The sequence below is a fragment of the Cryptotermes secundus genome, unplaced genomic scaffold (genome assembly GCF_002891405.2).
Source record: "Cryptotermes secundus unplaced genomic scaffold, Csec_1.0 scaffold133, whole genome shotgun sequence".
Taxonomy (NCBI): Eukaryota; Metazoa; Arthropoda; class Insecta; order Blattodea; family Kalotermitidae; genus Cryptotermes; species Cryptotermes secundus.
Genome location: NW_019718024.1, coordinates 223,897 through 244,475, shown reverse-complemented (window position 1 = coordinate 244,475; position 20,579 = coordinate 223,897). Strand labels below are relative to the sequence as shown.

General features: G+C 40.8%; 1 protein-coding gene across 1 annotated transcript in view; it reads left to right on the top strand.

The window, feature by feature from the left end:
- Positions 1-17,134, top strand: part of LOC111874209 (tubulin-specific chaperone D) — a 57,688-nt gene extending 40,554 nt beyond the window's left edge. Inside the window, exons 14-17 of the mRNA XM_023869909.2 lie at positions 2,270-2,421; positions 10,520-10,718; positions 12,299-12,607; positions 15,519-17,134. Of these exons, the coding sequence (XP_023725677.1) occupies positions 2,270-2,421; positions 10,520-10,718; positions 12,299-12,607; positions 15,519-15,815 (957 nt within the window). The 3' untranslated portion in view covers positions 15,816-17,134. The remainder of the gene's footprint in view (positions 1-2,269; positions 2,422-10,519; positions 10,719-12,298; positions 12,608-15,518) is intronic.
- Positions 17,135-20,579: the final 3,445 nt, after the last annotated feature.

Sequence of the window (20,579 nt, the reverse complement as noted above, 5' to 3'; positions counted from 1 at the left end):
ATAGACAATGATCCACAAGACAGTAATCATGAACATTTAGCTACCATGAGTGCGGTGCCTGACACGCCCATCTCATGGACGTACGGAGACATTGTACTAGTAGTTCTGGGATCAAAATTGATATAACACATAAATTGCACCCCTTTTCATGGATTAAAATTTTTCTGGATGATGACCTAGTAAATCACATCACAACTGAAACCAATCGCTATGCTCACCAGCACTTCAACACACATGAGTTAGCTCCTCACTCTCGAGAACACAATTACAAATATGTCACACCAGATGAAATCTGGACATACTTAGGAATTGTGTTCATGACAGGAATCGACAAACGCCCTGAAATTGAAGAATATTGGTCCACTAGGCCCCTATTTCACACTCCATGGTATGGACAAAAGATGTCTTTGCGGCGGTTCCAACAGATTTCAAAATTTCTTCATTTTGCTGACAGTGATGCACGAACAGCTGACTGTGAAGATCGCCTGTATAAAGTTAGGTCAATCATAGACTCATTAGTAGGGAAATTTAGAAACACTTATATCCCTGAAAAGGAAATTGCAATAGATGAAGGAATGGTCGCTTGGAAAGGACGTCTTATCTTCCGAGTATATATGCCTGATAAACCTGATAAGTACGGTATAAAGGCTTATCTTGTTTGTGAATCAACAAGTGGATATATTTGGAATTTTGAAATTTATCGCAGAAAATCAAGACCTATAAAGGAATTAGTTGTCGATCTGTTGGGGCCACAGCTTGTAGATAAAGGGTATCATCTCTACCAGGATAACTATTACAATAGTGTAGAATCGTGTGAGATGTTATTACAGAGAAATACACGTGTGTGTGGTACCTTCATAATGGACAGAGGCGCTCCTAAAGAACTAAAGGATGATGCAAAAAATTTGAAAAAAGGGGAATCTGTGTTTTCTAGGAAGGGGCAGGTTCTCATACAGGTGTGGAGAGATAAAAGAGACGTCAAACTTATCTTCACTCTTCACACAGCAAAAATTGTGGAATCTGCAAAAACGAATCACAAAGGAGAAAAAATATGCAGACCCGAGGTAATTGGAGACTACAAAAAACATATGAGAGGGGTTGACAGGGCTGATCAAATGCCGCATTACTATCCTTGTGCCCGCAAAACTGTAAAGTGGACAAAGAAACTGGTGTTTTTCTTGTTGCAAATGGCAGCGTTGAATAGTTTCATTCTATTCAAAAAGAACACAAAGAATGAAAAATACAAGAAGAGAAATTACAAATTCAAAGATTTTATATTGGACTCTGTAGAAAAAATGACAGAACCAAACAAACAGTGTGGAGAGGGAGAAGAGTCAAAGAATGAAGTGGATGATGAATCTATTGCTGCAGACTCGAGTGCAGTCACGCCTCCGCCCGCGACCTTGAAAAGACCACCAGTGAAAGACCCAGCAAATCGTCACAGAATGGTCCATGTTCCTCCCAGTAACAATAAGAAGAATGGTGCCCTGAGAAAGTGTCGCATGTGTGCTGAGCACAAGATTAGAAAAGAAACAAGTGTCATGTGTGCAGGCTGTGGTGCGGCTCTCTGCAAACTTTCATGTTTCAATGTTTATCACACGAAGAAAAACTACTAAAGAGGTATGGAAAGGCATTTCTTGCATAAAATATTGTCATTTTATTAGTTCCTCAAAATTTCGTTTTTAAAAACCGATTTTTGTTGAAGTTATTTAAAAAAAGGTAAACACATGCATTTTAGCAACTTGAAGCTTAAAGGGTCTGCCAGGACAGGGGTGGCATTTAAATATCCTTCGCACCAGTCAAAGAGTTAACTGGAATTTAGGAGGAATATATTGCCTCTATCTTCAGCTGTGTGTGGTACCTTCTTCGTGTTGGTATCTTGCTTGGCTTATGTTTTGACCCTGAAGATGGAGGCGATGTATGTCTGAAAAACGTCAGCTGACTTACAGTGGACTACACAGCATTATATCCCAGAAGACAAAACTTTTAACAAATCTTGCATGGTCACCAACCTTGTGCCTTCGTATTATAAAGATGGAGGCAGCCATTTCCTCCAGAAAGTTGGTATCACCTACATGACTGCATGGTGTTGTAAGTCAGATGAATATAGTTTGAAATAAAATTTGAAGTAAATTCCATAACTGCAGACACATCTTCTTTAACACATATTTGTAGAACACACATTTGAGTCAGTTCTGGTGATTATTCAAGCAGTATGGTGATAATTTGTTGGCTTAGCTGTATTGATAGATATGAATGCTGTTTTCAGGTACTGACATGCCTTGTTGTAAAATCAGACCCGTCACTACTGACGTCAGAACTGGTGACAAGGATAATGGTGTCTGTGGCACAGCAGGCTGTGGAGAAGATTGATCGAATCCGGGCTCATGCTGGCAAAGTGTTCACGAGTCTCCTACACAGGTTAGTGATAGTAACACAGCACTTCTGCACTCCTGCTTCTTTTACAAAATGTCTTTGACCAAAATCTCAACTGGAAGGCTGAGATCTTCTGCAGGTGGATGTAGGATAGTACCTTGACATGGGCCACAAGTACTTCTTCCTCCCACAATTAAAAAGTCTGTGTTCATAATCAAACTTGGTTCTCATGAACACAAAAATATGCCCGCATATAGAGAAAGTGAAATTTATTAATAGAAGTGAAACTTAAAGTTCGGTGTTGGTGGATAAATGTACGACTCATTGACCGACTAAGTAAGTTATAAACTGTCTACGAGTACCAAGTGGGTGTCACATGGTAGCGTAGTTGGTTGAGGTGCTATGCTGCAAGCTGGACGGTTGTGGGTTCAAGTCCTGATGAGGTAATTGGATTTTTTCAATTTACATAATCTTTCCAGCCGCACTATAGCCCTGGGGTCGACGCAGCCTCTTAACAGGAATGAGTACCAGGAATATTCTTGGAATGTTCTTCTTCTGCTTCTTCTGCTTCTTCTTCTTCTTCTCCTCCTCCTTCTTCTTCTTCTTCTTCTTCTTCTTCTTACTTTACTACAGGTACCAAGTATCCATTTGAGACAGAAACATATTGTTTGTGATAAAGCGGCAGGAATTTATTTTGCGAGCACAGAGGGTACGTAGCAGTGACTCTCCCTGCTTTATTGCTGGTCAGTGTAAAAAGGTGGCACATGCTTATCATATTATATAGAGTAGCTGAAATTGACCTTTAAGACTGCCTAGCAGCATGTAAACAAGCTGTGCAACACATTCTGAAGTTCTGACCTGGATGGTTCACTGTACATGTACAACACACCATGGTACTACGTCTGCACTGTGTTATGGCATGACGATATTCTTCACTCCATATTTATATGTGTATATTGTGTATTGATATTACTGCGAGGGTCATCCAGAAAGTAAAGTCTGTTTGCGCATAACACATACTTGCCGACTTTGCCTGGGATGTATTTTTCATCCTCCCCACAATCCCAACCTGGCTCCGAGTGATTTTCACTTGTTCACACACTTCAGACAGTTTACGGCAGGACACACATGTGTGGTGATGAAGAAGTGAAGACGATTAAAGACTGGTTCAATGGACTGGCGGCAGATTTCTACATTGCAGGCATACAAAAAGTCATCAATATTAGAAACCAAAACTGTACAAAACTACAGGCAAAATTATAGCTTTTATATTTTAAGGCGCCAATCACAATGGCTGCACTGTCTATGGCATGAACTGTCATTGCTTATTTGAATGCTGGGATCGTGGGTTCAAATCCCACTTAAGGCATGAGTGTTTGTATTGTGTGCATCTATTGTGTTTGTGTTGTTTTGTATGTAGGTAGAGGCCTTGTGACAGGCTGATCTCCTGCCGACTGTGTGTAGAATCAAGAAACTGAAGTAGCGGCCACAGCCCAACAAAGGGCTGTAGAGCCATGATGATGATGATGATGATGATGATGATGATGATGATGATGATGATTCATTCATTCATCAGTCTTCTGTCAGATGACAGGTCCACAGTCTCTTCCAAAACAGTCCTCCACTTAATGCGATCTAGAGCTTTCTCCTTCAAATGAAATATCCTCTTCTGTCCCCAAAGGTCATCCAGCATCTTCTTACGTCTTCTTCCTCATCTTCTGGTCACTTCTATCTGCCCCTCTATCTCTCCTTCAATAACTTCTTTTAGAAGGCAGTTTCTGCGTAAAACATGACCAATCCAATTAGCCTTCCGTTTTCTTATTTCATGTAGGATATTCCTCTGCTCACTGATTCTAAATAACAGTTCTTCATTTCTCACATAATCCATCCAACTGATCTTCTCGATCCTTCTCCAACACCNATTTAAGTCCAATTTGCTGGTAAAAAGATTCTTCTTCTTGCTAAATGCAGCTTTTGCCATGGCAATCCTGGATTTAATTTCACAAGTACACCTTCCATCATCTGTTAACAAGCTACCAAAATATTTAAAACATTTCACATTCTCCAGTTGTTTTTGGTCTATCTTTATTGTGACTGGGGTTGGTTATCTTGAAATTTTCATTACTTTTGTTTCTTCCACATTCATTTCCATGCCATAGCACCTTCCTATTTCGATTAGTCTACGAGTCATACCCTGTAGCACAGTTTCTTCCTTAGCCATTAACACAAGGTCATCTGCATATTTCACAGTTTGAATAATTTGCCCTCCTAATTTGAAGTCTCCAAGCCCATCCAGAGCTTCCTTGGTAAGGCATTCGCTGTACAAGTTGAACAAAATTGGTGTTAAACAGCATCCTTGTCGAACTCCTCTTCCAATAATTTGATTTGTCTCATTCTGGTCTGTCACACTATTAATTACAGAGTGGGTAATGTTCAGTCTAATGTGACATACAAGTTCACAACACTTCAATCCTCGCTCACCTAACATGTTTCGATTCAAAAGAATCATCCTCAGAGGCGCACCACTACGATAAGGAAACACTGTCACATAAGATATTTTAAACAATATGCACTTAAGATATGAATAATGCTCACTATATAAATTTTGTTATTATCACGATTGGTATTGATGTTTGTCTTAGGCACTCACAATGGCGCTTCTTGAAGTGTAGATTTACTTTTCTTTTACTTACTTTACTTTACTTACGTTTCTTTTAAGTGTAATTGCTGGTTATTCTGACTGGGGTGTTCCACTGCACGCAATATGAAGTGTCATTTGTACAAACGACACAGTACATACGTAAACTACACTACTAATAATAAGAACATAAATCAAGAGAAATAAACGACACCTCCCACCATCAGGAGGAAAACAACATGACCCAATGTCGACTCAAGATATTTTAACATAATAACTAATTTTTTACATGGAAATTTTAATACAGTTTTAAATGCATTAGGAGCCAAATGTATGGAAAAGTGAACTCCATATTGCGTGCAGTGGAAAACCCCAGTCAGAATAACCAGCAATTACACTTAAAAGAAACATCATCATAAGTAAATCTACACTTCAAGAAGTGCCATTGTGAGTGCCTAAGACAAACATCAATACCAATTGCGATAATAACAAAATTTATATAGTGAGCATTATTCATAGCTTAAGTGCATATTGTTTAAAATATCTTATGTGACAGTGTTTCCTTATCGTAGTGGTGCACCTCTGAGGATGATTCTTTTGAATCGAAACATGTAAGGTGAGCGAGGATTGAAGTGTTGTGAACGTGTATGTCACATTAGACTGAACATTACCCACTCCTCTTCCAATCTTCACACTTCTTGTCTCCCCTCTGTCCAGTCGCACTCTAACTTTCTGATCCATGTACAATTTACTAATCAATCTTATTTCCCGCCAATTGATACCTGTTTCCTTTAGGCTCTGCATTAATTTGGTCCAGTTTACATGGTCAAATGCCTTCTGCCAGTCTATAAAGCAAGCACACAGTTCTTCATCTATCTCCAAAGTTCATTCTGCTATAATTCTCATCATCCCAAGTGCATCCCTGGTTCCTTTTCCTCTTCTAAATCCAAACTGATCCTCTCCAAGTATATCCTCTATTTTCCTTTCAATTCTTCTTTTAACTCTTTGCGGACTGCGAACCCTTTAAAAGGTTTTTCGCTTTTAAACATGGCGGACCGTTCGTGTGTTAACAGGTTTTTAAAACACGATAAGTTGCAACACACTGTGCATCTCTCTGGCTCCACCTAGCTAGCATGTAGCTGCTTGCAGCTGCGTTAGAAGGCTCTGGAATGTCTGCTGACCAATCAGTTACTAGACCTTGCTGTAACTCTGTGCCCCTGCAAAGGAAAATAAATGCCTTTCTTTCTTCAAGCTTTACGTAGCAAGCTGTCAGTCAGTAGTTCAATATGGATCAAAGACCAAAGCGGTTGACACCCAAGCGATTTCTTGGAGAACAAGAAATATCTGACTTCTTCTCCAATGAGCTATCTGACGTCCCTTGTGAGTCTGCTAGTGACAGCGACTCACAATCTGATAGTGAGTGTGGCAGGGGCGAACAAGAAATTGTGACCGCAGACAGTGAAAGTGAAAGTGAAAGTGACTGTAGCTCCGACGAATGTGCAGGTAGCAACATTGCGGGGACAGCCACATGGGGAAAAGTAGACAAAACGCCTGCTTTGGGACAGTTTAGTGGAAATCCAGGGGTGAAGCAAATTCCATCGGACCTAACGCAAGTGTCTGAAATAGCGGAACTGTGTTTTGGAGATAGTTTCTTTGACACGCTATGTCAGGAAACTAACCGATACTATCTCCAACACCGTGAACATTATGACAGAAGTTATAAGGCGTTGAAGTGGGTGGATGTCACTTCAGCAGAAATGAGAAAATTTTTTGCAATTATCTTTCTAATGGGCCATACAAGGAGGGATAATCTGATAGAGTACTGGTCAACAGATCCATTTTTAGAAATTCCAATTTTCGGCAAACTAATGAGCCGTAAGAGATTTGAGCAAATTTGGTGGTGTTTGCATTTCAATGATAATGAACTGCAACCACAATCAACAAGCAGGCTTTTCAAAATTCAGCCCTTATTGAACTTTTTCGTTCAGAAATTTCAGACAGTTTATAAGCCAAACCAAAAACTGTCTTTGGACGAATCTGTGATTCCTTGGAGGGGAAGGCTTCGTATGCGAACATATAATCCTGGGAAACTTACAAAGTATGGCCTACTTGTTCATGTAGTTACTGAAAGCACTTCAGGCTATATTGGAAATTTAGAAATTTATTCTGGTGAAGGAAAGAAATTACAAGAAACTATTCTTTCCGTTTTGGAACCCTATCTTGATCAAAATTACCATGTCTATCAAGACAATTATTATAACAGTGTGGCAACTGCAGAACACCTATTTTTGAGAAAAGTACTTGTTTGTGGAACAATTAGGGTGAACAGAGGCCTTCCTCCAGATCTGAAAGAGGAATGTAAATCCCTGAAACGTGGTGAAACCACATTCAGGAGGAAGGGGGATATTCTTCTTCAGTCCTGGAGGGATACTCGTGTTGTGAATATGATTTCCACAATTCACAATTCGAGCATGGTTGATGTTCAAAGGAGACATGGAGAGGTAAAGAAGCCTGTTCGTATTTCCGAGTATAATATGTTCATGAAGGGAGTTGACAGAGCCGATCAGTACTTGGCCTATTATTCACTTCCTTGGAAAATAGTAAAGTGGACAAAGAAAGTTGCCTTGTGGCTTATAAATTGTGCCATTTTCAATTCATTTTTGGTTTTCAAAAATCTGAGCCCTCATTCAAAATTGAAATACAAGGCATTTCTGCTCAATGTGGCAAAACCTGGGCTACAGACCACACAGTGGCGGCAGACACAACTGGGGCTGTCTACTCCCACCCCACGCAGGCTTCATTTTGACCCCCCTGGGCGACTCTCGGGTGATATGCAGAAACATACCCTCGCGAAAATTGTGAAGAGTGAACATTTCAAGGGGAAGCAGCCTTCTAGGCAATGCCGTGCTTTCACAATTCACAAGAAAAGGAGCAGGACTACCTACATTTGCAAGTTTTGTGTAATGCCACTTCACAGAGGGGAATGTTTCGAGAAATATCACACCCTCGAGTACTTCTAGAAGCATTGGTAAGTGTTCTCAAAAAATTTTAATTCATAAAATTAATTAGGAGATTTTATATTAATTTTTAAAGTGAACAGTGCACAAGTTAGGGTAGTAGGTATAAAAATGCCAGTCTGCAGGGTGATTTAAATATTTAAATTGCCGGTCCGCAAAGAGTTAAGTGTCTTTGCTATTATCTTTGCTGTATGTGCCATAAGGCTTATTGTACGATGGTCACTGCATTTTGTAGCTTTGTCTTTTTCTTTAAGGCAATCAGTGTCACTTCTGTAAAGTCCTTGGGCCACTCCCCAGTTTCATATATGGTGTTTATTAGTTTTATCAGTGTTTTCAAACCACCTTCTCCCAGTAACTTAAGCACATCTCCAGGTACATCATCATCTCCTGTAGCCTTTCCATTCCTCAAGTCCTTGATAGCTTTTTCCACCTCACTTTGTAAAATATATGGTCCTTTCTCGTCTGTATCTACTTCTTCTTCGGGTTCAACTTCTAAGGTTTCTGGCTGATTAGATTAGGTCGATCATATAGTTCTGTAATATAATTTTCCCAAATTTTCAGCACTTGCCTCTGATCTACTATTCTATTCCCCTGGGAGTCTTCGATGCCAACATTTTGAATCCCATGATTCTCTTTCCATCCTAGTTCTTTTGTCTTCATGTACATCAAATCATAACGTCCTGTTCTTTGAAATTCTATAATCTCATTACATATCTTCTCAAGATATTCCTTTTTGGCCCTGTCCGTGGCTCTTTTCAATTCATTCCTCAGTCTCCTGTATTTCCTCCTGCCTTCTTCATTGTTTACATTCTTCCATTTCCTTCGCTCCTCCATTTTACTCATCATCTCCTGTGTAACCCATGGTTTTCTTGCTATCTTCTCAACTTTACAACTTTACCAACCAATTCACTAATAGTATCTAACATTCATTCTTTTATATTGTTCCGCTGCACTTCAGCATTTCCGCTTTCACTCTCAATTGCACTGAGTTTCTCTTCTAGGGTCTCCTGCATGCTTTGTCTGTGAGCATATAACATCTCCAAATCCCATCTAGGTCTGCGCTTTTGGAATCTTATAATTTTCTTCAACCTGGTTTGAAACTTGGCAACCAGTAAGTTGTGGTCAGAGTCAGTATCTGCTCCAGGCAGCAGCTTCACATCCTTCACACTGTTTCTGAATCGATGTTTCACAAGGATGTAGTCCAGCTGATGTTGCTTCCAATCCCCAGGTGCCTTCCATGTGTAAATTCTTCTCTTTGGCTTCTTGAACCAAGTGTTGGTGACAATCAGTTCACTTCTTTCACAAAAGTCAGTAAGCATTTGACCCCTGTGATTCTGTCTTCCTAGTCCATGTCATCCAACAATATTCTGATATGATTCATCTCCAACAGTGCTATTCCGGTCTCCCAATATGATGCTGTTTGTGTCACCTCTTCCATCTTCCTGAAGAATTTCTTCAGTTGTGTCATACACTTTTTCCACTTCATCATCTTCATACTCTGATGTTGGCATGTACACTTGCATAATCGGTATATCTACCAGTTTTGCCTTTAACTTCAGAGCAATAATTCTGTCATTACAAACAATCTTCTTAACAGCATTCCTCACTACACTTTTATGCACCACTATTGCCACACCTCTTTCAGCCTGTTCACCTCCAGAATAATACACTGTATAATCACCACTTCTTATTTCACCCTATCCTTTCCACCGCTCTTTGCCGACACCTAAAACAGACACCTCATTCTTCTGCATTTCCGTTTTCAAATTCTCCAATTTGCCTGCTTGATTCAGGGTCCTTACATTCCGTGTTCCAATCTTGTAGCCATGATGTTTCTTCTGCTCTTCGCACTTTTTCTTGTTGTAACGCCTGCATGACATTTCCTCTAGATACACTCCCCCCCGGAGATCCGATTGGGGGAATAGTATATCTCCGGATTGTTTTGTCTCCAGAGGAAACATCTTGCATACATGGTATCTCTGTTTTTGGAAAGAGACTGTCCAGAAAAAGTGATAATGTGGTAGTTTTTCCATTTGCTCTCCACATCGCAGTACAACAGCCATTCAAACCACTCTGGTCACGCCTGTTGCTATATGAACTTGAACCATCTCGAGCATCATTTGCTCTGTGCTTCAAGTTGCTGCTGATGACGCTGCTTCAGGCATCAGTTTTTGGTTTTTGGTCTCTCTGTTCGTCTGATGCCTAACCTTTGACGTGTCCGGCAAGGGAGGCCCTGACAGTAGCTACGCTACCGCTGGTATAGCTCTCAGGGTCCTTGGCATACTCAAACCCCCTCACCACGATAAGGTGGAGACACCAACGAGGGGGATGATGATTATGATAATAATTAAGGCAGTGCTTATAATTACTAATGATTCTTTATAAGTCTGTGTATGACAGTGTGTTTATTGAGAGTGTAGTGTTGTTAGCCTTTTGGGGTCTGCTACTAGAGAGCTAATTGTGCGGGCCCTATGTGGTCATGTTCCAGTGCTCCTGCAATTCCAAACATTCCACACCATGCAGAGCTTGTACAAATCTTCCCAGCAGCAGCCTGTGAGAAGGAGATAAATTGGATTGCAGCATCTAACACGTTCCCACGTTTCACACAGCTGCTGGCATTCAGACCTTTCACATACAATGTACTGCTTGGCCTGGTGAGCAGTGTGGGAGGCCTATCTGAGAGCCTGGTGAGAGTTAGCCCTGCAGTGTATTTGAAATTGTTATTTCAGGCTAAGGTTGATGTAGTGTGAATATATCTAGTATGATGTTTTAAACTATTGTTCTCACAGTTGGTACTGATAATTGAAGTTCTGCCATTTAGCCTCCCACAAATGCCAGTCATTGTCACTATACTAACTGTGGGATCAGGCCGCGCCATAGCTCAAGCGGTTAGTCGCTGGCTTCCCAACGTGGTGGCCTGGGTTCGATCCCGGGGTCTGGTCACGTGGGATTTGTGGTGGACAAAGTGGCGCTGGGACAGGTTTTCTCCGAGCACTTCGGTTTCACCTGCCAATCTTCATTCCACCAATTGCTCCACAATCACCCTCACCTATCATCTGGGGCTGGTACAATAGGCCAGAAGTGGCCACAGTACAAGGGACTTAGTCCCACCCCACTAGCAATAAAGAAAAACTGTGGGATCTTCAAAAACTTTGATATATTATTGTCACTTAGGGTATAAAATCAATTCCTTAACTGTGGTATGATATGTATGTCTCAGGGTTGGAATGTTGATTGTTTCATTGAAACTGTTTGAGAAATGAGAGAAGGCTTGTGTTAAATTTTATAATTAATAATACAAATAAAATGGCAGCTGATAATCAATTTTAATACATAAATACTTTAGAGATCTAAATCATTATTACATTTTTTGGGGGGTAGTTTTCACGTGCATATGTTATTACAAACACAGATTTGTCTCTTCACATTACACAGCTTTATTGTTAGGAATGTTGACCTAGCAGTTTCATATTGCAGTTACTACACTGAACTATGGGCCCAACTGAGTAGGTGTCTTCCTTTCTCGCCTGAAGACGGAAACAGATCATTTCCGAAATGTCATGTCCTCTATTACCTAAAATTCTGGACGATAGAAAAAGTCCAGAACCCAAGTAATTCTGTGTGGCATCCACCATCGTCAGGACCCTTTAGGATCTACTTGAGATTTCATTGTAGAAATAAAGTTCATTTTAAGTAAGATGTGTTATCAGACCTGCTTGCAAAACTCATTACCATATTCACAAGAGTTGCCAGTGGGTGATATTCTGAGCCAACCAAATCCGCTTCATACACATCCCATTTTCTTTTCAGATTTGTTGTACTTATAGTACTCTCCTCCCATCTTTGGATACATATTCAATGTCATTTTCTTCCCTCCCAAGTAATATTCTTTATATGTTTGTTTGTGTTCTGCCCCACATGTGCATGAAGAATATGGGCCATAATCCTTGAAAAATGCTGTCCCATTTTACTCTTAATTTTTTAGAACAATATACAACAATATGACCTTTTTTTAATATTGTCAGCAGGCTACATGTCTATTTAATTTGTATTTGATTAAAAAGAAGTAATGGCCTGTTAGTAGAGCTGTTATCAGAACTGTGAATTGCTTGCATTGTCATAATCTGGTGTGCAGAGGGCCAGGATAGTGAAAATCCATATCTGGAAGATTAAACCACAAACACACACAGCTGGCATTATGGTTGCTTTGGTGTAGAACTTTTCCAGTAATAGCTGCTTATTTGTTTTTCTGAATGTTTGTCCACAGACGAAAGACTCAAGTGCATCTCTGTTCTCATATTTGAAAGCTCATCACGGTGACAATGTGGAGCTGGAACGTCTTTGTGAAACCATCGTTGAAATTTTCCAGCACTCTCACTTTGTCGACAGGATTACCGTTCCATTATTAGAATTTCTCGATCGTCTGTTCAGCTCGGGATGTGTACGTTCTGTCTTGGAAAACTCTCAGTCAACATTTGCGTCGGATGTATTACATCATGTGAAGCTTGAGATTGGCAGGACTCGTAACGTCTCCAAACTGACGGGAAGTGTAAATATCCTGTGTCATTTAGTTCAGGTAAGTGGTCCCAAACAGTCCACTCTTGTCCTGCTCAAATGCATTCTTTCCTCGTCTTTAGTTTCTAGAATTTCACAGTTCAGGTTAATTTGTGAGTTCACATTGACTTTAGACTGGATTCTTTAAAATTTCTTAACTGCTGTGTTTGCTGCTCATTGTTCATGTTCACAGATACATCTTTAAGCTTGAAACAAAGTAAAGTAACACAAATGTTTCTATCGCTACCCTGTATGAGATCTGAGTTTCTCACATATGTGAGTATTCAGATTATAATCTTCTGTGATGGGACATTGTAGGTTGGTATGTAGGTACCCATGTCTTCATGTCCATATGTCCAGCTTCATAACTTGTATCCTTCTCCAAGTATAATTGAAATGATCAAGTCAAGGAGGATGAGGTGGGAAGGGCATGTAGCACAAATGGGGGAGAAGTGGAATGTAAATAGGATATTTGTAGGAAAGCCAGAAGTAAAGAGACTACTGAGAAGACCAAGGCGTAGGTGGGTGGACAATTTAAAATGGATCTCAGAGGGATAGGATGGGATGGTCTGGATTGGATTGATTTGGCTCAGGATAGGGACCAGTGGAGGGCTCTTGTGAACATGGTAATGAACTTTTGGGTTCCATAAAATGCTGGGAAATTCTTGAGTAGCTGCAGATTTGGCGGCTCCTCAAGAAGGGCTCAGCACCATATGTAAGTAAGTGCATATGTTGGTCCTCCCACTAGCTTTTGAAACACCTGATACATTTTCATGAAACTTTTATGAACATTGTAGCACTAGAGGCCATCACACCAAATTTTTTTAATTTCCCACCATAAAGCTACCAACCTGGCAGGTGCGTGAACTTCTGTACAGTCTTGAACTTCTGGGTATTGTAAATATTTTCACACGTATGGGTGTGATGCTCAGTGGGGTTTTTGATTGGATATTGNACATGGTATAAGAACAATTTCTCTATGGGTGTGAAACTTGGTTTCTAACAACAACGAAGGAAGAAGGGAAAGATGCTGAAGAGAATATTTGGACCAAAGAGAGATGAAGTGACGGGAGGTTGGAGAAGACTGCATAATGAGGAGCTTCATAACTTGTACTCTTCTCCAAGTATAATTAGAGTGATCAAGTCGAGGGGGATGAGGTGGGCAGGTCATGTAGCACGAATGGGGGAGACGAATGTGTATAGGATATTGGTGGGAAGGCCAGAAGGAAGGAGACCACAGGGAAGACCAAGGCGTAGGTGGGTGGACAATATTAGAATGGATCTTAGAGAGATAGGATGGGATGGTATGGACTGGATAGATCTGGCTCAGGATAGGGGCCAGTGGAGGGCTCTTGTGAACATGGTGATGAAACTTCGGGTTCCATAAAATGCTGGGAAATTCTTGAGTAGCTGCAGAATTGGTGGCTCCTCAAGAAGGGCTCGGCTCCATGAGTAAGTAAGTAAGTAACACATGACTTGTGATTACACTTAATTATGGCGCCATCGCTGATTATATAAAAACATAAAAACATATAAAACTATAAAAACATTAGAGCACATAATCTGTTACTGTCTCCATTATACATCTTCTGGTAGTGGCTCCAGCGGCTGCTATTCCTCTGTTTCTGTGCTCAAGTCTACTCTGAACAGTGGCTCTCTTCAAACTGAGCACTCTTGTGTCTCCAGCTAAGTCTACTCATCACAGACTGACTTTCAGTTGAGCACTGAGCTCCCAGGCTGGTGTCCTCATTATATAACCCCTTTGCATGGACCATGTAGAAAACACCATTTCCTACAGTTCTTCTATTGTTGCATGGCTATCCATTGCCGTGGGAATGTCCTTGCCAAGCCATTCCCTACCAGCAGCCGTCTATTCTTGCTTATTAGAAATGTATTGCATAGCAGTGAATGTTGTTTTGTTGTCTGTTTTGAGGTTGCTACCCAGCAACAGCTGTACCCGCTACAGTATTGTGAATAACATTGAATAAGTTAATTGATGCAGCCTTCTCATTTTACTTTCTAATGAATTACAGACTTCACCTAGATGTATTTTTTCAAATTCTGATTTCATGTGTAAGCTCATCCATTTCATTGCCATAATTATTTTAATAATATTTTTTCACTGTGAACCAAAACACAGTACATTAATATTTGAGAAAACCTTAAATGTGCATCTATTTGGTTGCATTGTGTGACCTCGCCATCCACCCGGGCCACAGGAAGCTCAGGGGAAAGGAAAGGGAAGATACTATTTGGTGCAGTGGACATCTCATGCTCTACATTTCTTAGTGGTTAAAATGTAGAGGGCATAAGATGCTCACAAATTCTGGGATGTGGGTCCTTCGTAGGCTGCTCGCCATAGATACCTTCAGAAGCAAAACTGCTATTGGCAAACAAGTGGCAGCTAGTTAGGAATACTCAATATGACAACCTGCCAGAAAAAAAGCCCTTCCTATATGTGAAACTTGAAGAAATAAATGGTTAACAGTGATTTTGTTATTAAATGAAGTCCCTATTATAAGTCATACACATTCTTTTCTGGTTTCACCATATTTCAGACATCCCCTTTGTGTGCTGTGTGTCATGCTTGTCTCATTTACCATAATAATATCTGTAGAAAGATTAAGAATCATGAAGCTTCTTAGTATGTAATTTTCTTGACCTTTCTGCTACTTCCTCTGTATAAGGTTCAAATATTCTTTTCAGTCCTTTATTCTCATTATGACCCTCATTCGATATTTTTCTCTCAGGAGAGGAACCTAAGTTAAAGAAAGAGTAAAATTATATTTGTGTGTGTTCTCATCTTTAGAGCGTGTAACCCCAAGGTTTGTTTCCTTCAGTACTGATTTTATTAACAGGCAACACAGCTATTATTTCAGCAGTTTTAGAGTGTACTTTCATAAGTTCTCTTAATAAAATACATTTTGTTCCAGGTGAATGGAGAGGTTTCGAGAAGATCTCTGGTGCAGCTCTGTATCTTCTTATGCAACCGTGTGATGTTTGTTCGAAGGACAACAGCCAGCCGACTTTATGAGGCACTCTTGCTTTATGGAGAGTACAGTGTCATTCCCGCAGAAAAGCTGGATGAAGTCATGACCATTCTCAACGATACCAACTGGCAGGAAGATGTAGACATTGTGAAACCCACACGCAATAAAATTTGCAATCTGATGGGCGTCCCAGTACCTGGGACTGTGGCAAGGGCAACAGCAAACGTAATCCCTAAGTAGAAGGTGTTGCCTTTCCTGTTCTCAGAATGTTACACTGATGGACGTTGTTATCAGAATATCTGAATATTCTGGTTATGAACGATTTTGACATTTATTCGACTTTGAAGAGGCCAGGTTTTGGTGCTTATGTTAGAATACAAAATTTCTGTCCATTGTTCTTAGTAATTAAGAAGAATGAAGATCTGGTATATTTATATACTAAACGTCTTGAATTTTGGCAATTCAGATTGTGAAATATTCTCAGAATCTATAATTGCATGAAATTATAACATGAACTCACAATTATGGGAACAATTATTAATTAATTTAACTAATTAACTCTTATTTATTACTTCCTATTTGAGAATTTAATTTTATTTTCTGCTACTTTTGATATTGCACAAGTTGAATAGATCATGTTTATTTCACATTTCTGTAACTAGAAGAACGAGGATAATGGTCAGTAACACCCAGCATCCCAGTGGGTGTCAAAATGTTGGATCTTGTCTGAGTTATTTTTTTCACAGGAATATGTTCATCCGATTGTTGATTTGTCTTTGGTGCACATGTTTCTTGTATGCAAGTAGAATGTGGGAATAGGTCAGGGGTCTGTTTTGCCAGATGTTTCAGTTTCGTGTATATGTATATTGTGCCATAACACCTGAGAAGTGAAGTATTGGAGCCAGGGAGATGGCTGTTGCAAGGGATCAGCTCAGTAAACATACGTTGTGGCGGTGTCATGTGACAGTATAAGAGCTGCAGGAGTCAGTGTTGCCACATGACCCAACCCCAGCAGACATTTCTGCAACAGTGGGACGTGAGACCACGACACCCACATCAACAGAGGAACAGTGTTTTCTGTTTGGTCCGTATGGAGGCTATATCTGGGGTATTGAAACACAAGCCATTCAGCCTGAGTCCGCAGGCAGACAGACCACTCCGAGCCTGAGGCTACTGTGAGACAGTTGCCCCTGGTAGAGGTGTGAGGCGCAGGCACCCCCATTGTTGTAAGTTGTTGCATAGTAGCAATGCTGAGTTGTGAGGGAGGTAACAGGCAGTGGGGATTAAATCAGTTTAAAAATTTAGAGCTTCTTCAGCGCACAAGAATACACGATCACATCAGCTGAAATCAGTGTCATGCCGGTGCCAATTTAAAGGCTTAAACCTAAGTATTTTTATACCACACACTCTGATGCATACAGGAATCATCCTTAAATTGTTGCCCTGTCTGCACAAATCTCAGGCAGCAGATCACCATGATGCCTAAAAATTTTATTATGGTGCATAGAATTTTCTTCCTATTGTGTTTTTTTATTTCTTTTTATTGCTAGTGGGGTGGGACTAAGTCCCTTGTACTGCAGCCACTTGTTGCCTGTTGTACCAGCCCCAGATGATAGGTGAGGGTGATTGTGGAGCAATTGGTGGAATGATGATTAGCAGGGGAAACTGAAGTACTCGGAGAGAACCTGCCCCAGCCCCACTTTGTCCACCACAAATCCCACTTTACCAGACCCGGGATCGAACCTGGGCCACTGCGGTGGGAAGCCAGCGCCTAACCGCTTGAGCTGTGGCGCGGCCCTTACAGACACCCTCAGTTGCCCTTCCCAGAATAAAAGGAACTGGCCATTGTTTATATTGAGATTTCAGTTATTGTTTTCATAATAAAAATGGTAGATTTTTTTTTGCCCTAAGTAGGAGCATTTTTATTTTTATTCCAGTTCCTGGTTGTTGCTTATAAGGTGTCTTTTAAAGTTGTATTTATTGTGCAAATGTAATAATTTCTTTTATAATAAAAGATAAAACAATTCTGTCCAGTGTGCCTAGTGCAGTAGAAAACATCAGTGTAGCATGAAAATGATGTGGAAGTCAGAATAAGCATCTTGCCTTACATACTACATTATTGTACTTTCTTGCCACAGTGAGGTCATTGGATTTTTCCTGTGATCCCATCTTTCCAGTTGCACTGTGGCCCTGTGATTGACTCATCTTTCTAGGGGGTAAGGAGCAGCAGGCACGTAAGGCTGACAACCTCATTGCCATCTGTGAGCCGATTGTCTAAAGAAAATATGGAAGCCTTGACATCTCACAACCCTATGGGCCTCCATGGCCTATTACAGGGATAACTTTACCCCCTTTTTTGGGGGGGAGGGGCTTGCCATTCTCCCTGTGCATTTGATTTTGAGTAGGATTCAGAGTTGCTCCTTCAGATCCTCACCTCAGTTCATATCTAGTTTTTGTGTTCACTGTTTCCAGTGTTTCCCTCAGAAACCTTCAGTCTGTGTTTCAAACAGCAAGCTGCCTAAAATTCTATACTCACCCTGTCCTAAAAGACTTTCAGTCTCCTCTCATTGCTGTAGACAGATGATACTTTGTAATGTGCAGGGTATTACACTTAAAGGCAACCCAAACAACAGTCTTGTGCTGCAGTATTGAAATGAAATCAGAAGGTCTTTCCCTCGATATAGTGGACCCTCCCAACTTTCCTGGTGACACTCGGGTCAGTTTCGCACAGAAACTATGCAGGTGCAAGTGTGATTTGTTAGTGAGCAGAACATGATCATTTTTGAATATTAATTCACATCTAAATCTTGAATATTTAGTGTTGTCTACTCTGGCAGGAATTAATTAATTTTAATTTGCTTGGGGAGGGGCGGTGGAGTCCAGCTGGGTCCACTTGGTACCGCGGCCACTGATTGGCCTATTATACCTGCCCTGGGTGATTATGATGATGGAAAATTTGGTGGAATGAAGATTGGCAGGGGAAACCGAAGTACTCGGAGAAAACCTGCCCCAGCACCACTTTGTCCACCACAAATTTCACTCTACCAGACCTGGGATCGAACCCGGGCCGCCACGGTGGGAAGCCAGCGACTAACTGCTTCAACTATGGCACGGCCATAACTCTGGCAGGAAAGTAACGAATCTGATTGCAAAACACAGTTTGATAACAAAATTTCAGGACACAGGAAATGTTTATAGTAGGCCACGTGTCTGGTGTCGGTTCTGACAGTTTTGTGGCACTAGTCAGACTGATGGCACCTGTTTAGTTTGAGTTGCATCTTAAATACTAAATTCTGCAGTTTCCACCTTACACCTTCGTGAACTGTTCTAAAATTAGAAAACTTTATTTTACATTCTAAGCCAATAGCAAATATAACAGTGCCTTCTCTTTTTTGAATCAGTGATATTAAATGTTCTCGGTATTAAACCTGCATTGTCGTAGGACTCATGTTGTTTTCCATGAAACACACAGCTTGGAATTGTGTGGAGCTGATGGATGGTGTACACAAAGCAGAACAGATTTTTGTACTTACCATTCACAGAGATAGGGGATACAAACTTGTATTCGTGTTTTGGGAGTTGGGCAAGGTGGAGTCCCTTTGTACTGTGGTCTTAATGGATATACTATAAAAGCCTGGGATAACAGACAGACAAGGAGGATTGGTGGAATGATAATTGCCGGGGAAGACCAAAGAGATCAAATATAGAAACAGACATACTTGTCCCTTTTATGCAAATGACTTACAGTATATGAAGACACGTGAAGCCCAGGAGCACTGTACACGCACAGTATGCGGTGCTGTAGTTAAGAGAGCAGATAATATAAGAAGGTAAAGATCTATGGAGGTGGGGAAGGGGTCTTTTCAGTTTTCTTATGATTACATGACTGTCATGTTACGGTAAGCTGATCACAGTGGCTGCGCAGTTGAAGGCATGAACCATCTTCGCCAACTCTTAACACTGGGGTTTTGAGTTCAAATCCCACTAGAGGCATGGATGCCTGTGTGCGTTTATTCTGTTTATGTTGTTATGTGTGTAGGTAGTGGCCTTGTGATTGGCTGATCCCACATCTAAGGAGTCCTACAGACGTGTATAGATTAAGAAACTGAAAAGCTGCCAAGGTCTACAGTTATGACAACCGAGAACTGATCATAATCACTACTAATAACTATTTACATCGTTTCATTCTGTAGAAATCACAAATATCACTTTCTCTGTCAATATGCAAGATAAGAATTTCTAGTTGTCTTGTGAACAGACGGTAGTCATTAAAATCCCAACGAATTCAACTTTTAGTTGGTTAAAAAGCCGGGAATATCGAAACTGGCTCTGCAAAGGCATCTGTTCTAATGGTCATCTTTCAACCGCTTGCTGAAGCAAAGTGTCCATTTTATAAACCGGGATTGCTGTCTTCATCGTTAAGCACAGCAAAATGTTAACTGTAACATGAAACCCGTAGCCGAGAGGACACTGATTACTGCGGCCACGAAACGCCGCCTCACACCTAGGAATCAGATGAAGGACAGTATTAATGAGGTAACTATATTTATTAAGGCCTCGCCATAGCTCAAGCGGTTAGTCGCTGTCTTCTCACCGCGGCTGCCCGCGTTCGATCTCGGGTCTGGTGAAGTGGGATTTGTGGTGGACAAAGTGGCGCTGGGGCGGGTTTTCTCCGAGTATTCGGTTTCCCCTGCCAATCTTCATTCTACCAAATTCTCCATCCTCATAATCACCCGGGTCAGGCTACAATAGGCCAATCAGTTGCCGCCGTGCCGAGTGGACCCAGCTGGACTCCACCCCCCACTGAGCGAATTAAAAAAGAAACTGTTTATTTACATTGCCTCAGTTTTCTTATACAATTGATCATAATTTGAAGCAAGTTATTTCTTTCTAAATCAGAGGATACGCCATTCGTGTCAGTAAACTAGAATACTGAGTTGAGGCAATATGCTACAAGCCGGAAGGTCGCGGGTTCGATTCCCGTTGAGGTTACTGGATTTTTCA